General features: G+C 33.0%; 1 protein-coding gene and 1 pseudogene across 4 annotated transcripts in view; one reads left to right on the top strand and one right to left on the bottom strand.

Annotated features, from left to right (window-relative positions):
- DLGAP5 (DLG associated protein 5) overlaps positions 1 to 15,857 on the top strand; it is a 72,113-nt gene that overhangs the window by 46,344 nt on the left and 9,912 nt on the right. For 3 of the 4 annotated variants that reach the window (XM_077122570.1, XM_077122573.1, XM_077122571.1), the window contains exons 8-14: positions 1,220 to 1,494; positions 2,221 to 2,348; positions 2,742 to 2,871; positions 4,720 to 4,805; positions 5,591 to 5,751; positions 8,750 to 8,839; positions 13,298 to 13,517. In XM_077122570.1, the coding sequence (XP_076978685.1) occupies positions 1,220 to 1,494; positions 2,221 to 2,348; positions 2,742 to 2,871; positions 4,720 to 4,805; positions 5,591 to 5,751; positions 8,750 to 8,839; positions 13,298 to 13,517 (1,090 nt within the window). The remainder of the gene's footprint in view (positions 1 to 1,219; positions 1,495 to 2,220; positions 2,349 to 2,741; positions 2,872 to 4,719; positions 4,806 to 5,590; positions 5,752 to 8,749; positions 8,840 to 13,297; positions 13,518 to 15,857) is intronic. The other variant, XM_077122572.1, reaches the window with a different exon arrangement.
- On the bottom strand, positions 12,036 to 12,271 carry LOC143651214 (diphthamide biosynthesis protein 3-like; annotated as a pseudogene).

Genomic DNA, 15,857 nt, shown 5'->3' on the forward strand with positions numbered 1-15,857 from the left:
CCTGCCCAATTCTGCCAGCTGTAGGCCAAAAGTTTTTATCTGTTGCCTACATTTTTTGTATCTTTTGGACACAAGAATAAAAGTTAAATTAAGTGCCCTTTAAGTACTAATACACCAGCTGTGTATGTGTTAGAGAGATGTTTTATTCAAAATAGATACATTCATCTATCTTATATTTTTACCCCCTTTGAGTTGAAGAGCGTTTCACAAAAAAAAAAGTAAAGGCTTTAAAATGAAGTAAATTCGATTACTTCTAAAAACTAGTTGCAATCTGGTCTGTATCTTAAATGTATTGTGGCTGTGTACAAACAGGTCAGAGGAGGTCTTTTAGTTATTTTTCTGGAAAATGAATTTTCTATAAAATCATTTTATTTAAAAAATACCCACAGAAACTTAGAAGTCTCTAAAAAATGTATTTATGTGCCAAGTAGCAATTGATTTGAAAAATAAAATATACTTCATATTTTACATTATTAATCTTATTACATCACAGTGAAAAATATTTTTGCTCATGTGGTATTTTTTAAAAGGATTCTTTTTTAAGAATTTTTTTTCTTGACATAGTAATCATTAAATAGACATTGGATTTCCAGTTCTCAAACCACTGTAATTATTGATACAATTAAAATAAAAAGATAAATATTTGTTAGTTAAATAAATATATCCTCTTTAGTTTCCATGTGTTTTAATTTGCTTTAATATCAAAAACACATTTAAAAATTATAGTGGTAATATATATACAACATAAAATTCCTTGTTTTAAGCACTTTCAAGTGTAAAATTCAGTGGTGTTAATTACATTCACAATGTTGTGCTACCATTAGCACCACCATTATAGAAGGTGTTCTTTGTTCTCATATTGACGGTACTGTGAATGCATAACTATGTGATTATACTGAGAGCCATTGCTTGTACACTTAGGATGGATTATCTGGTTTGTGAATAAAAATTAAAAAAGAAAATGTATTATTTAGTCTTTTAATTAAGATTGGCTGTCTGTCTTCCTGGATCACAACAGGAACAGTGATTTAATCACTACAGTGATTTAATGTAGCTAGTTTTGTCCTTCCATGTATACATTTAATTGTATCTTTTTGTGTGTCTCAAATTATTTACATGGGACATATAGCTCAACAGTTACATTCTTAGGCCTGTAAAAATTGGTCATATATATCCCTAGAAGAGAAATTCTTACTCACCTCTGTTTACTTACATCCAGGATATTTCTTTTAAAATTGAGAAAGAAGAAAATGCTTTGGATTCACAAACCAGTGCAATAAATGGAATGGATCCATATGGAGGCTTTTCAAAAATGGAAAGCTTACCTAAGACAAATACTGCAAAAATAAGAGAGAGGAATTCCTTTGCACCTAAAGATTTTATGTTCCAGCCACTGGATGGCCTGAAAACCTATCAAGCAACACCCATGACTCCCAGAAGTGCTGATGCTTTCTTGACACCCAGTTCCAGCTGGACGCCTTTAAATACAAAAATGTAAGAATGTAATCTTAATAATGAATTCCTTGCTAAGATGAATGACAAAATATTAATGGCCTTTCTTAAATTTCTCTGTGATTTTTGAATGTTATTGTTTAGTTAGTAAACTATGCTAATTATAAATCAAGAAAAAAATTTTTTTTAGTTCTTCAGAAGGCTGCAGTCACATTTGACAGTTTTGTTTTGACATTTCCTGTGTACTGTTATTATTATTATTTTCACCATACAATTATGGGGAAGTTTTCTTTTAATAAGTGACTTTATTGTAATATTTAGAAATTATACTACATGTAGAAATACATTTTTAGAAAGAAGAGAATTGCTGTATACTTTGACGTGGTTTTTTTGTTGAGTATCACTTTAGAAAATCTACCTCTAAAGACAAAAATGATTAACTTGCAAAGTGGAAAAAAATCAGTTTGAGTCTTTAAAAGAAAAGGCCAAGGTCATTTTGCAAAAGCTACCTGGTAGCAAAATTACTAGGAACTGCTCAGCAGCATTCAAGATTAATGTGTTCCATTAAGAGATCTTAAAAATCTTTGACTCTCATTACAATTAGTAAAGTTGGTTTTTAAGCTCTTTCTTTCCAGAATAAACATATATTTTTTAAAGAAAATATTTCTATTTTATCCCAGATTTTAAAAGTCAACAAAATATCAAGATCCCTCAATTAAATATATGGAATTACATAATTCATGAAGTATTTATTTATGTTGTTTTTAGTGATAAGACTCAAGAAGCAACAAAAGAAATTTTGGCACACAATTATAAAACTTACTCTACCGAGACAGTACACCAAGATTCAAATAAATTACCATGTCCTTTGGGTTCTCTCACAGCTTGGGATAAAGGTATAGTAATTTAATTAAATTTTTATTTGCCCTTCTGGATTGTGACTTATCAGTGATTTGTTTATACTTTTTTTTTTGCCATATAGTTCAAGGATATTGACCTCAGAGTCAGAAAAGATTAAAGAACAAGGATAAAGATATCTGGAGCAAGGTAGTTAGAATGAGAACTACAGACTGAGAAAAAAGGGGGGAAAAGTGTAATCTTAAAGAGATGAAGTATATTGAGAGAGACTACAGGAAATGTGATGAATGAAATGATTGAAGCAGAAATAAAATTTTTTAATTCTACATTTAGAAAGTTGAAGCATTTTAAAAATTAGTGTTTCTATGGAAGATGTCATTTTAGGAATTGCTACTTTGAAATTAATATGTAATATTTTATTTAATTTATAGAACATGTCTTAAATAAAAATGAAGCTACTACTAAAAATTCAAATGGTCTTCCAATAATAGAAGTTGTCCCATCACTTGAAATAAATGAAGGCCAAATATATCAACTACAGCATGATGTCCCATATTTCAGGTTTGTCTTTTTACAGTGTAAGAATTTTGTATTAATGTCTAGATATTTAAAACCAAAATTGAAGAAAATATTTTAACCTTGGTACAGAGACTAATTAGGAGGAAACTGACTTTGGATAATTTTCTTTTATGTTTTAAATTATAATTATATTTTTTCAATAGCTAGTACATTCACATTGTTCCTAATTCAAAAAATAGGAAAAAGTATTCAAGTGAGACGTCTCCTTCTAAACTCTCCAAACGCCATGGTTTGAACCTTCCACAGAGGCAGTCAGTATAATTTTCTTGTGAATCTTCCCTCCCTGTGATAGATAATGCATGTGTGGGCAAATATAAACATGTTTCTTTTCCTTTTTTTCATATAAATGGTAGCCAGCTATACACACTATACTGTTTTCACTTAATGTTAAATGTTGGAAGCATTTCATTTTAGTACTTGAAGAGCTTTCTTTATTACTGTTTATGGTTTGTTTGTTTTTTAATGGCCACATTGTTTCCAATTATATGGATATACCACAGTTTATTTAACTAGTTCCCTGTTAGTGGACATTTACATTGGGTTCAGTCTGTTGCTATCACAGTCAATGCTTCAGAGATTAACCTTGTATACTTTGAATTCTCTAATATACAAATATATAATCACTTCAATATAACATCTCATATCTCCAACAGGATATGAGAGTCCTTGTTTTCTAATGCTTTTTCCAGTACAGATTTAACAATTTTTTTAGTTTTGCCAATGAAATAGATGAGAAATATTATTTTACCATCATTTTAAGGTTCATTTGTCATGAGTATCTTTTCCTGTATTTCAGAGCCACTTCAATTATTTTTAGAGACATAAAGTTTTAGAGTTGTAAAGGATTTTAGAGATTAGCAAATCTATTGTGTTGTTCAAGTGAGACATTGAGATATTAAGCAAGTTATCCAACTAGATAATGTCAGAGGTAAGCTAGGTCTCCTTTTTAAACTCAGTAGTTCTATATTATGCCATTGGGTGTAAACAACTCAATTTTTCTTTTAAGGTACAAAAACTATCCTCAGTTTCTCATAGGATGGTTTTGTTTGTTTTGTTTTGTTTTTGCTACATGGTCCAAGAATCGAACCTGGGTCTCCTGCATGGAAGGCGAGCATTGTACTACTGAACCACCTGTGCACCCAAGGATGTTTTTATATATAAAAACAGTTTACGCTTCCCTTAGACCAGAGTTTCTCATTCTTGGTACTATTGATATTTCAGACTAGATAATCCTTTATTGTGTGGGGCCATCTGGTGAGTTGTAGGATATTTAGCAGCATCTCTAGCCTCTACCCACTAGATACCCACCCCTCCAGTTATGATAGTATCTTTAGACACAGCCAGATGTCCCCTGTGGGACAAAATTGACCCAGTTCCTTCGTCCAGGTAAAGCCTAGTAATCAGAGAGAATCTGTAAGTGTCTATCATTGTAATCTCAGACTTTTTAGCCTTATCTTATTCTTGACAGGTATGCTGGTCTTGGCTCTGTGGACAGTAGCAAAGAATCTGATGTGTACCATAGAAAGTCTAACTCAGTTCAGCCTCTGAAAAATGAGAACACAACAAATTAGAAGTAGTAGCCTAAAAAGTGAGGTCTGGAATTACCCATTCACCTAAGTTATTGGGTTGAAGGATGGACATATACAGGATATCAACTTGCACTTATGGATTTTAATATATCATAATTCATGAAATATTTAAGCATTAACTCTGAGAAGTGAATGTTGTGCTTACCTTTAGAACTTTATATTATAAATATGTCATAATGCTAATACTTAGATATTAGTGTGAGAAACAGTTGTAAAATTGAGATGTATGTCATAATTTTAGAAATATTCTCCAATCAGAAACTGAGAAATTAACATCACACTGCATTGTATGGGAGAGTAAACTTGAATTGGACATTCCAGATGATGGTGAGAAAACATTTATATTTTTTAATGTCTTAGCTTTGTTACTTTTCATATGGTTACATTTATCTAAAACATAAAAATCTGGTGTTGTTCAACTTTATAGTTTCATTATTATTCAAAATAGTATGAATTTTTCATATCTCAATATATGCACTGATATTTTTGTGCTGAAATGACATATGTCCTAAAAGATATAAGTAATCAAAATACTATTATTCCTGTGAGTTAGACATTTGCCTGTTTTTATTATTAGTTTTTTTATATGACTTTATGGATAATATCAATATATCTGGTGTTGTTTATACAAAATATTTTCTGAATGAAAATTACTTAAATCAACATGAAAAGGATTTTCTGAAAAGTTCTATAATCTTATTTACTTGGAAACTGTTTAGAAAAAATCCTTTGTGTGCTATCAGTGTGAACTCCTTAAAAAGAAGCTAATGCATCTTAAAGTTATCTAAAAGATAATCTTCTTAGATAGATTATTTGCAATGAGTTAAGGTTGAATTCTTGTAACAGATGTTTAAGGAAAGATAAAATGTTATTTACCATATAGCAGTATGTATGAGAATGAATACTGCTAATTTTTTAGTAGGAATTGAAGCAAATAGTTAATGTTCAATATTTTTAATAAAAAGTTTTGAAGTAGTTATTTTTTGTTTTACACTGAGGTAAGAATGTGATTCTTTGAGGCCCAGGATATTTGGGGTGAGTTCTTCTTATCAATTGGTTGACTTTTAATAAAGGTCCTGCTTTGTCTTTTAAAAACCTCATATTCCTTTTAGCTAAAGATCTTATTCGTACAGCAGTTGGTCAAACAAGACTCCTTATGAAGGAAAGGTTCAAACAGTTTGAAGGACTGGTAAATGATTGTGAATATAAACGAGGTGAAAAGGAGACTACCTGTACAGATCTGGATGGATTTTGGGATATGGTTAGTTTTCAGGTATGTGGTCAACAATTTTGAATGTATTAACTTAAAAATATGTTTTATTTTTCATAAAATTGGGTAACAGTAAAAAAAAGGTAATAGTAGCTCCTTAGGTATCTGTCATATTAATTGAGGTATTAAAAAACATTTTTGTAAACTGAAAAGAACTATCTGAATTTTATAGCTAATATGTTATAATAATAACCCATATTAAAATGAGGATTATATTCAGTAGTTGAAATCTGTAATGATTCTACCTGTGAAAAAATGAATAAATCTAGTCTTTGGTCATTCAGCTCAACTAACAGTTATTGATTTCCTGTTGTGTGCTAGGAATTGGTAAATAAGGCACATTCTCTCTTCCAGAGGAGTTTGTAGTTTCACTGGAGAGTCTGACATGACATATAATTCCCATCTGATGTAGAAAATGCTATAATAGTGAGAATCACTAGGAGGATCAGTAAAGGCATAGGTGGAGATGATACTTTCTAGCTTTTTTAGCTTATTCTAGAAATAAGCATATAAAATACCATTTCAAGAACCATTAGCCAAGGATGCATGGGTAGTTCAGTGGTTAGAATGTGCACTTTCCATGTGGGAGACCTGGGATCGATTCCCAAACCATGTACCCCCCCCCCCCCAAAAAAAAACCATTAGCCAGTTGATGAAGGCCTCAAACCTAAGAAAAAAAAGACACAAAAACAAGCTTACAGGAAGAAAGCTATTTGGATGGAGGGAATGGGGTTAATGGAAGGAAAAAAAGAACTTTTAAAAGCCAGTACTAATATTCTCAAAGATATTAGGCAGTTTAACTATTAAATAAGAAGAAAGAAATACAATATTCAACATAAAACAGAAAAAGATGTAAAATAAGGGCAACTAGATCAGATAACTAAGTTGACCAGTCCAAGAAGTGTAAAATCCAAATAATAGGAATTTGGGGGAAAGAAAACAAATAAAAGAGTGGGGTAGAAATGATCGATGAAATGGTTCAAAAAATTTTCCCAGAACTGGAGAGCATGAATTCTAGATGAAGGGACCCTTGGAGTGCCTAGCATTGTGAATTAGAGTAGATCCCATGAGCAACATCTTTAAATATAATTGCACAACTCTTGGGATGAAGAGAAGATCTAGAAGCATACAGAAAGAAATAAGTTTTTTTCTAGGGTTCAAGAATCAGAATAGTTTTGGACTTCTCAGCAGAAATACCGAAAGCTGAGAGAACAATGCCCTCAAAATTCTGAGGGAAAGTAATGTCCAACCTGGAATTCTATACCCAACCAAGTGTGAAGATAGAAAAGACATTTTTCAGACATACTAGGTCTCAAATTTTACCTCCCATTTACCCTTTCTTAGGAAGCTGAGAATATACCTCACAAAAATGATGGAATAAGCCAAGAAGCGGGGAGGAGGTGGGATCCATCCCCAGAAAGGGGCTTAGGCAGTCATTACTGATAGTGAATAAAGGAGTCTGAGAGATGACAGCTGTGAGTACATTTAGGAAGCAGTAGTTTCGTTTGGAATAGAGGTCCCAAGGCTCTGGAAGATATCTCTCTGTGAAGCTGAACTGGATACATTACTTCTTTATTTTGTTTTTAATTTAAAAAGAAGAGATTTGTACTTATTGAAGAGAGTTTAGAGCTGAATTGATGATAGGTACATAAAAAACTGAGCAAATAGAAAGCAAACAATTATGAGGTTTAGAAGAAGTAAGCATAATAATCTCAGTAATCATATAGACTAGATATGATAATGTTCGTGTAGTCATAGTAATATAAACATTACATTATGACTAATTTTTATGTATTTACCAGTTTTCATTATAATGAGCTGGTTTGCTAATTTATGGGTTTAAAGATATTTGATATGTTTAAATTGCGTCTTTATTGATACACATTTCCCAGCTTTGGCCAGTTGGCACCTCTTCAAGGCAGCTTCTGAGGTCTTTTTTTTTTAGAGTTTTATTGTGCTATAATTATATATCATAAAATTTGCCTATTTGAAGTGTTCAGTTCGTTAATTTTTAGTAAATTTACAGAGCTGTGCAACCATCACTACAATCCAATTTTAGAACGTTTTCATCATCCCAAAAAGTTCCTTTGGGCTTGTTTGCAGTCACTCTCCATTCCCACTTCCAGCCCCAGGCAACCACTAGTCTACTTACTGTTTCTGTAGATTTGCCTTTTTTGGACATTTTATAACAATAGAATCATACAGTATATGGTCTTTTGCATCTACTGTATTTCACGTACATGATGTATTTGAGAGTCATCCATGTTGTAGCATGTATTTGTACTTCATTCCTTATTATTGTTGAATTATAATTCATTTTATGACTAAACTACATTTTGTTTATCCATTTATCTGTTGTTGGACATTTGGGTTGCTTCCACCCTTCGACATTTGTGAATAATGCTGCTACGGACATTGGTGTACAAATTGTTAAGTGTTCAAGTCCCTGGTTTCAGTTCCTATGGGTATATATATCTTGAGTCCTTCTGATATTTGCATTGTTTTAAGAGAAACTGAGAGAATGCATGTGTATAAATACATAGTAAGGGGACTCAGAGCACGTTTATGAAACTGTTTACAGTGGTTACTTTGAAGGGAACTGGAAATGGCATAAGGGTGGAGATCAGACACTTCCATCCTGTTATGTATATGAATAAGTGTATTATTTGAATCTTTTAAAATTAGATTGTTTTCACATTGTTTGATTAAAGGGGGAAAATATTTAAGGTATCATACCATTTTATGGATTAAAAGTGATTCAGGAGTATTACTCATCTATTACCTCTTACATGTAGATTTGGGAGGTTTATAAGACCAACAACATCAATAAACGGTTTTACCGTAGAAATTTTTGTTTTGAATATAAATTGGAATGTGTCTAATTTTTTCTGTCACCAGTTCTGAGCCACAATTTTGATATTGTTTTTGAAGCTTCTTTTCATCGGTTTAACTTTATTTGGTTAGCGTTAGTTTGATAAATATATGCTTTATTTATTAATAGATAGATGATGTAAACAAAAAATTTAACAATTTGAGCAAACTTGAAGAATCTGGATGGCAAAGCAATAATACAAGCAAAAAAGTCTTACGGGTAAGTTTGTGGGTTTTATGTTCAAGTTCCTGTTATAGGCTCTTCTACTTTAATTAGTTTTTGCTTTTAATCTTTATAAAACATTTTCCTTCACAATTTTCATCATTTCACAAAGCAGCTTCCATATATTACTCAGATATCCTGATTGCCTTTTGAAGAAAGTTAGGAAATGATCAACACAAAATTTAGGGTGGTTATTTCTGGAAGGAAGAAGGTAATGTCTGTGACTGAGTTGTGGCATCTGCGAGGCTTCTAAGTTAAATCATATGTACCAGATGGGTGTTTGTTTTATTCTTTAAACTGTATTGAAGATTTTGTTTTAATAGGAATAGTCGTAGTTGATAATTTATATAGTGCTTAGTCTGTTTCAAATACTATTCCAAGTACTTTCCATATATTAACTCATTTAATCCTCACAACAGTCCTATGAGATAGGTACAGGTGAGCAGTCTGAGGTAGAACTGGACTTCAGATCAGGCTTTCTCATTCCAGAATTTATACTTCTAACTAGTAGGCAATGCCACCACTAGTTTGTATGATATATTTAGAAACGAAAGAATTTTTTAATAGAAAGGAGGAATGTCTTTTTCCCTATAATTTGTCTTGTAAAATTTCCTGTTACTTTCTCCTATAAAATTTGCTTTAACATGATAAATTCCATTCTTATCATTTCTAATAAAAAATTTAAAACATTGAATATTAAAAATAATAAACATTTTCTTTCAGTAATATTTTGAACTCAGAGGTTTTGGTTTAGATGGACACTTTTCAAGATATGTTGGAGTATTGTCAGTTTTTCTTTATGAATTTGTAAAATACCTGTAGTTATAAAATAAGGTTTTCTAGATTGGCGTTTTATGTCATGCAATCCAAATAAAAACTCTTTGAATCCTATTTTAGGAGATTACGGTGTTAAAGAACCTTATAAAATTTTCCTAATGAAATCGTCCCATTTCAAGGACCATAAGTACAATAATTATGAATTGCTTGAATGAATTTCAAGTCTCCTAAACATGAAAGGAAGCTGCTGGGGGTATTTTTTTGTTGAATACTTAGTCCCTGGAAGCATTAATATCATCAGTGATACAAATGATGGCAGGATCAGTGTCGCAATGTATCAGAGCCTTGCAATTTTGCCCCTTAGCACCGGGTGTCTCTCTCCTCCTACTTTATTTTATAGGCTATTAAGATTATTGAACAAATAAAATAAATCTAACCTTTTACATATACCGTAGCCTTCTTATTTTATTTCTCTTCATTGACTTCATTCCATTAATTTCCTTGTTTTTTTTCCTTCCCTGTTCCTTTCTGTCAGTTTTTAGACATATTTAAGTGTCTTATGTGTACATTTTTTTTTTAAGTGTGACATTCACATCTGCAGTCAGTTATCTATACTCCTGTTCTGTTTCTTTCTCCCAATCAAAAGCTCCCTTAAAAAGTTGTGTGTACTCTAGTTTTACTATTTACTATTTTGGTTTGTTTTATCTCTGCAACTCATTATAATTCATCTTCACCCCTTCCTGTGCCTCTGGAAAAGTTATCACCAAGGATATTGATCTATTTAGTTGCTGAAGTCATGAGACACTTATTTATAAGATATAACTATTCTCCCTATTTATTAGGGTTCATTCTTTCCTTCTTAAAATTATATTCTACTGAGTTTTCCTCCAAGATCTTAGCCCATTCTTCAGTCATGTTTGCAAGTGTCTGGTTTTTCCATTTATCCTTTTAAAATGTTTGTGATGTTCGAAATTCTTCTGTGCAGTCTTGTTTACCCCGTGGTGATTCCCAAATCTATATTTCAAACCACACTGAGTGCTGAGCTCAATTCTACATATTTTAATTCACTGAATCTTTTTTTTTAATTATATGACTTTAGCATGCTAATAGTTTATCCTGGTAATAAATTAATATGTAAAGTTACCAAAAATGCTGGGTGTTTAAAAAAAAAATGTTTCTTTCTGGAGGTATATACTAAAATGTATGTAAAATCATTTGAACAGCTGTCTTCATAATTTAAAATTTTAAAGTATGGTGACATCAAGTTTTTGAAGAAGAGAATCTCATTCCCTGTAATTCATGATTTAGAGAGTTTGAGTTTATGAAGTTTTCAGATACCATTTCAGTTCCTACAAGCTCCCAAACCTGACATTATAGAACTGACAGTTAAGAAATCATCTGATCCAGCCACCTAATTGTTCAGATAAGGAATCCACTGGCATTCTCAAAGATTACTAATTAGAAGCAGAGCCTGGGCCACAAATGGGTTCTTAGAAAGACTCCAGATATGTCTGTTGGGATAAATAAGGAACATATATCAAACAGGACTCTAATCATATCTAAAACGACCCTGGTTTACTTTCTGTTTCACAGTGGATTGGATTCCAATGTTTTTTTGTTTTTTTTTTTTTTTGTAGTTCACAAACATATTTAGTGATTCAGTTGCTTTGGAAACAAAATGATTCCTACTATTGCAGTTTATCACAGATCGCTGATTGCCAGTGCTATTTATGCTTCTTTTCTGCTGGGATATTTCAACGTTGGCAACTTTTCTTTCCATTTTTCTGTGCTCATAATAGACCTCTGTTAAGTGTATCTGTTTTTGTTTGAAATTCAACATCAGCAGAAAGAGCTGACATCATATCAGTAGCTACAAAAGCAACAACATTTGAATTTGGGACAGCTCATTCCGGTAGAAGTCATCATGTATCCTGAACTGTTAATCTGAACAGTCACTGGTTCCAAGTGTAGAGTAGTAAAGTTGATGTTAAATTTCAAAGGAAGGGCTAATTTTAATAATATTGATAATCAAGTAAAAAACACAACTTTTTTTTTCTATCAAGGAATACTAATGACTTTGAGATAGATGATTTTAAGATATAGAAGTAAGTAATCAGGTTTATGATATAAAAATCATAAAACTGAAGGGTAAAAAGTATTGCTTTGAAATTATCTTTTTTAAAAAATTAGATGAAAAATTAAGAACACTTGGAATTCAAGTTTTATGCATGAAATCCAGGTATGTCAAGTTGTGACTTGCTTCTTTAATTGAAGGTGAATGTGGCAGTTAATGGAAGGATTCCACACTCTGTAACAAAACAGCCACAAAAAAAATTGTCCTTGTGAAGAGATCTGTAACTTTGTATTTGATTTTTTCATCTTGGCTCAATTGAAATTTGAATTCTTAAACCCTTCCTCAGCATTTAACTAATTCTTTGTAGGTGAAAGGTGCTGGGATTGTTTCTGCACATATATACTGATCTTTGTCATAAATCACTTTTATAATGAGAGAGCAGCGAGGACACGTTGCCACATCTTCCCCTTTCTCTAGCTCTTCTTCAGTGATAGAGAAATTATCCCCACGTGGACAGGGGTAGAAATATGTCTCCAAGTCTTCAGCTTGCTCTCCACCCTGTCATGAAACATCGCCATCATCACTGGGGTCAGCAGAAGGGCTGTCACCCCTGCTGTCTGATACCACCTTTGTGGGTCCAATTTTGATGGCGCTGGCTGGGGCTGGGTGCAGTCACCACCAGTTCACTGTATCTTAAAATCAATATATCCCTAACTGAAATCATCTTTACATACACCAACACCTATCTCAGTGAATGGTATGACTGTCCCACAGGTATCCAAACTAAAAACCTGGATATCTTCTTTGGTCCTTTTCTTTCTCTATTTTGCCCTGTCTGTCCCACACACATCCAGTAGATCACTAATTATCAATACTACCTCTTAAATTTTTCTTAAATCTGTTCACTTTTTTCCATTTCTTTCTCCTTACTCTTATTACCACTGTCTTTTCCCACTATTCATTGCAGCTATCTTCTTCCGAACTGGATTGTAACTCTCCAGTCCATTCACCAGGCTGTAACCAGAGTGATCTTTCCAAAACACAAATCCAATTATGTTAATCTCTTGCTTAAAAATCATCAACAGCTCTCTATTCCTTTGTCCTCTATATAAATGTAACCCCTCAGAACAGTTACATGCAAGGGCAACTGCTATCTCTTACCAACTCCTCTGTGCTTTCTTTCACTTGTAATTTTTCAAATAGGCTATTCGCTCTACCTAGTCCATCAACCCTCCCCTTTCCTCACTTCATATTTTAACCTTACTAACTGTGGTTTTAGCTTATATATATTTTCTATAATCCTTTCACAGTGCTCTGAAGATTGATTTAGGTGCCATCTTTGTATTTTCCCATAGTCCTCTGAATTTATCTCTGACTCAATATTTATCTTACCTATTGTCCTTGTCTGGCTCCTACACTAAGCTATAAACTCCTTGAAGGCAGGAATTTTATCTTTTTTATCTTTTTATTCACATAATTTTAAGCACATACCAGGAAATTGATACATATTTCATGAATGTGAAATATTTAATGTATGTTTTATTTGCTTTTCTCATAAAATTGTAGTGAACAGCTTTAATAAATGTCATAATATCTCTTTGCAGAAAAAAGTCATCTCTGGTATAGCAAATAAACCCAAAAAAGATGATGGTGGAAGAATTGCAGCTAGAAATCGCCTAGCTGCCATAAAAAATGCAATGAGAGACAGAATTAAACAGGAAGAACATGCTGAAGCAGCAACCTCTTTAATACCAAAGGAAGTTGATAAAATAGTGTTTGATGCTGGATTTTTTAGAATTGAAAGTCCAGTTAAATCATTTTCAGGTTAGTTTTCTTGCTGAGACAATTTAAGGGAAATATTTGGGGTAGACAAGAGACTGTATATAAGAGATTAAAGATAGTTTTTACATGCAGGTCTATAAGCTTTCTGTGACTATTAGAAAATGAACTGTGTACTTGTTCACAAACACACATACAAATCACATTTTGATGGGATGGTCAGATTGCTTTAAGTGTAATATATGTTCTAAAATAGCTTTTGTATTTTCTAAGTGATTTCATATCTGTTTTTACCACTTGACCTTATAGTCCTGTGAGGTAGGTCACAGTGTCCCGAGAGTTAAGGGAAATGATGGAAGCATGAGAAGTGGTTTTCTCCAGGTCACAGAGTTAGAAGTTGGGTTAGAATTTGAGATGCAAAGGGGACTTAGCAGTCAAGCCATCATATTTCTCTAACTTTGTTTTAAAATGAAGCTTAATGGAAGGTAGATAAATCTATATTGAGATTATTTATTTATAAGCCATAAAATGAGAAGTAATATACCCTCTCTAAGCCCAACTCTGCAAGTAAAATCGTTGCCCACCCCCGCTACATGGGACTTGACATCCAGGAGTGAAAGTCTCCCTAACGGTGTGGGAGATGACTCCCAGGGATGAGTCTGGCCCTGGCACTGTGGAATCAACAATTCCATTCTGGCCGAAAGGGGAAAAAGAAGTATAACTAATAAAGCATCCGTGGCAGAGAGAGTTCAAATAGAGTTGGGAGGCTCCTCAGGAAGTTACTGTTACGCAAGCTTCAGTTAGACCTTGCTACCTATCATAACCTGCCAACCCCCAACCAGGACCATTCCAGCCAATCCTAAAGAACACCTAAGGCAACTTATAAGATTCCACAAGAGTTCCATGCAGTAGTGTCACTTTCCAGAAACCTACGACCTCCAGATGGGTCCTAGGACCAGATAAGTCCTGAAACTTAGAGAGCCCAGCCTCTCCAGAACATCAAATAATTCCATCTCCCTACCCCATGTTATTGAAAGACCCTTCCAACATGAAAAAGTTAGAATGGCCATAGCCCAAATACCCCAACAGAGAGGGATAGAAAGATCGAAGGTGATGGTGGACTTATGCAGAGAAGATAGGATTTAACAAATGAATATGATTGCTGAATCATTACACTGATTTCCCCTTTAGTCTCCAGTATCTTAGAGCAGCTAGAAGTAAAAACCTAAAATTGTGAAATTGTAACCCATGCCAAACTCTGAAATATGTTCTACAACTAACTGTGGTGCTGTGCTTTGAAATTTACTGCTTTTTTGTATATATGATACGTTTCACAAAAGAAGTTAATTGTGATGATAAAAAAAAAAAGGTACTTATTCCTTCTAGCCTCCTAATATTCTGGAGCAGCTAGAAGGAGAAATCTGAGAGGATTGTTTGGTAGCCCATGACAGACTCTGGAATCTGTCCTGTAACTACTTGTTGAAGAGTGCTTTGAAAACTATTGCTTATTTCTTTCTTTGCTTGGTAAATATGTTATATTATACGACTAAAAAAATTTTTAAAAGAATGAGAGGTAATAGTTGAAGTAATCTGTGCTTCAAATCTTGGTAGATATTTCTTTAAGTGCTACATATTTATTTTGAAGAATAAAGGGGCCAGTTCCTCTTCAACTACCAATAAGCTGATAGGCTGTTTTCTCCCCATTTTTAAACTGTGTCCTGAAAATAACCCTGAGCTAAAAAATAAAAAAATAACCCTGAGTTGCTGGTCTAATATCTGCTTTCTAATGTTTATATTAAAATGTAAATGCATCATCTTGTCATGTTAGGTATCACATCTGGTACAATTTTGGTTTCTTTTACCCTTAGCAACTGCATTCCTTGCATATCAGAAATCTCCCTACTGCTAATAGCATGGCTCTTTACTTCCCAGGAATCCTAGTGGTTTCTACAGCCCCAACCTTGTCACTACTTTCATGTACCCAACTTATCCCATATGGAGAGAGAGATTAAGGTTTATGATAATAAATTGATCTTTTAAGATTTTTTTAGTTATAGAGTGTACAATTTATATGAGGCTTGTTACAAAGAGTAGTCGTGCAAGGAGCCCCTCTCATCCGATTTTCCATTCCCTAGAGGTGACCATTTTCAAATCTTAATGGAGTCTTGTATTGTTTACCACCATATCTCTAGACAGGGTGCAGAATTTTTCTTGAGCTATTCCTTTGGTTTACTTTCAGTTTTCTCTAATCTTTCTTTTGCAAATATGTATTCTCCTAGTAAGCAGAGTCTGTTTTTTAAGCTTTTCCCTGTGTTTGTTATTTCCTTCTACTTTTGGAAGTTTTCTTCAACTTTCATGTTGGCTATTATGCTTTTAATTCACGGG

This window comes from Tamandua tetradactyla, chromosome 12, assembly GCF_023851605.1.
Source record: "Tamandua tetradactyla isolate mTamTet1 chromosome 12, mTamTet1.pri, whole genome shotgun sequence".
NCBI lineage: Eukaryota > Metazoa > Chordata > Mammalia > Pilosa > Myrmecophagidae > Tamandua > Tamandua tetradactyla.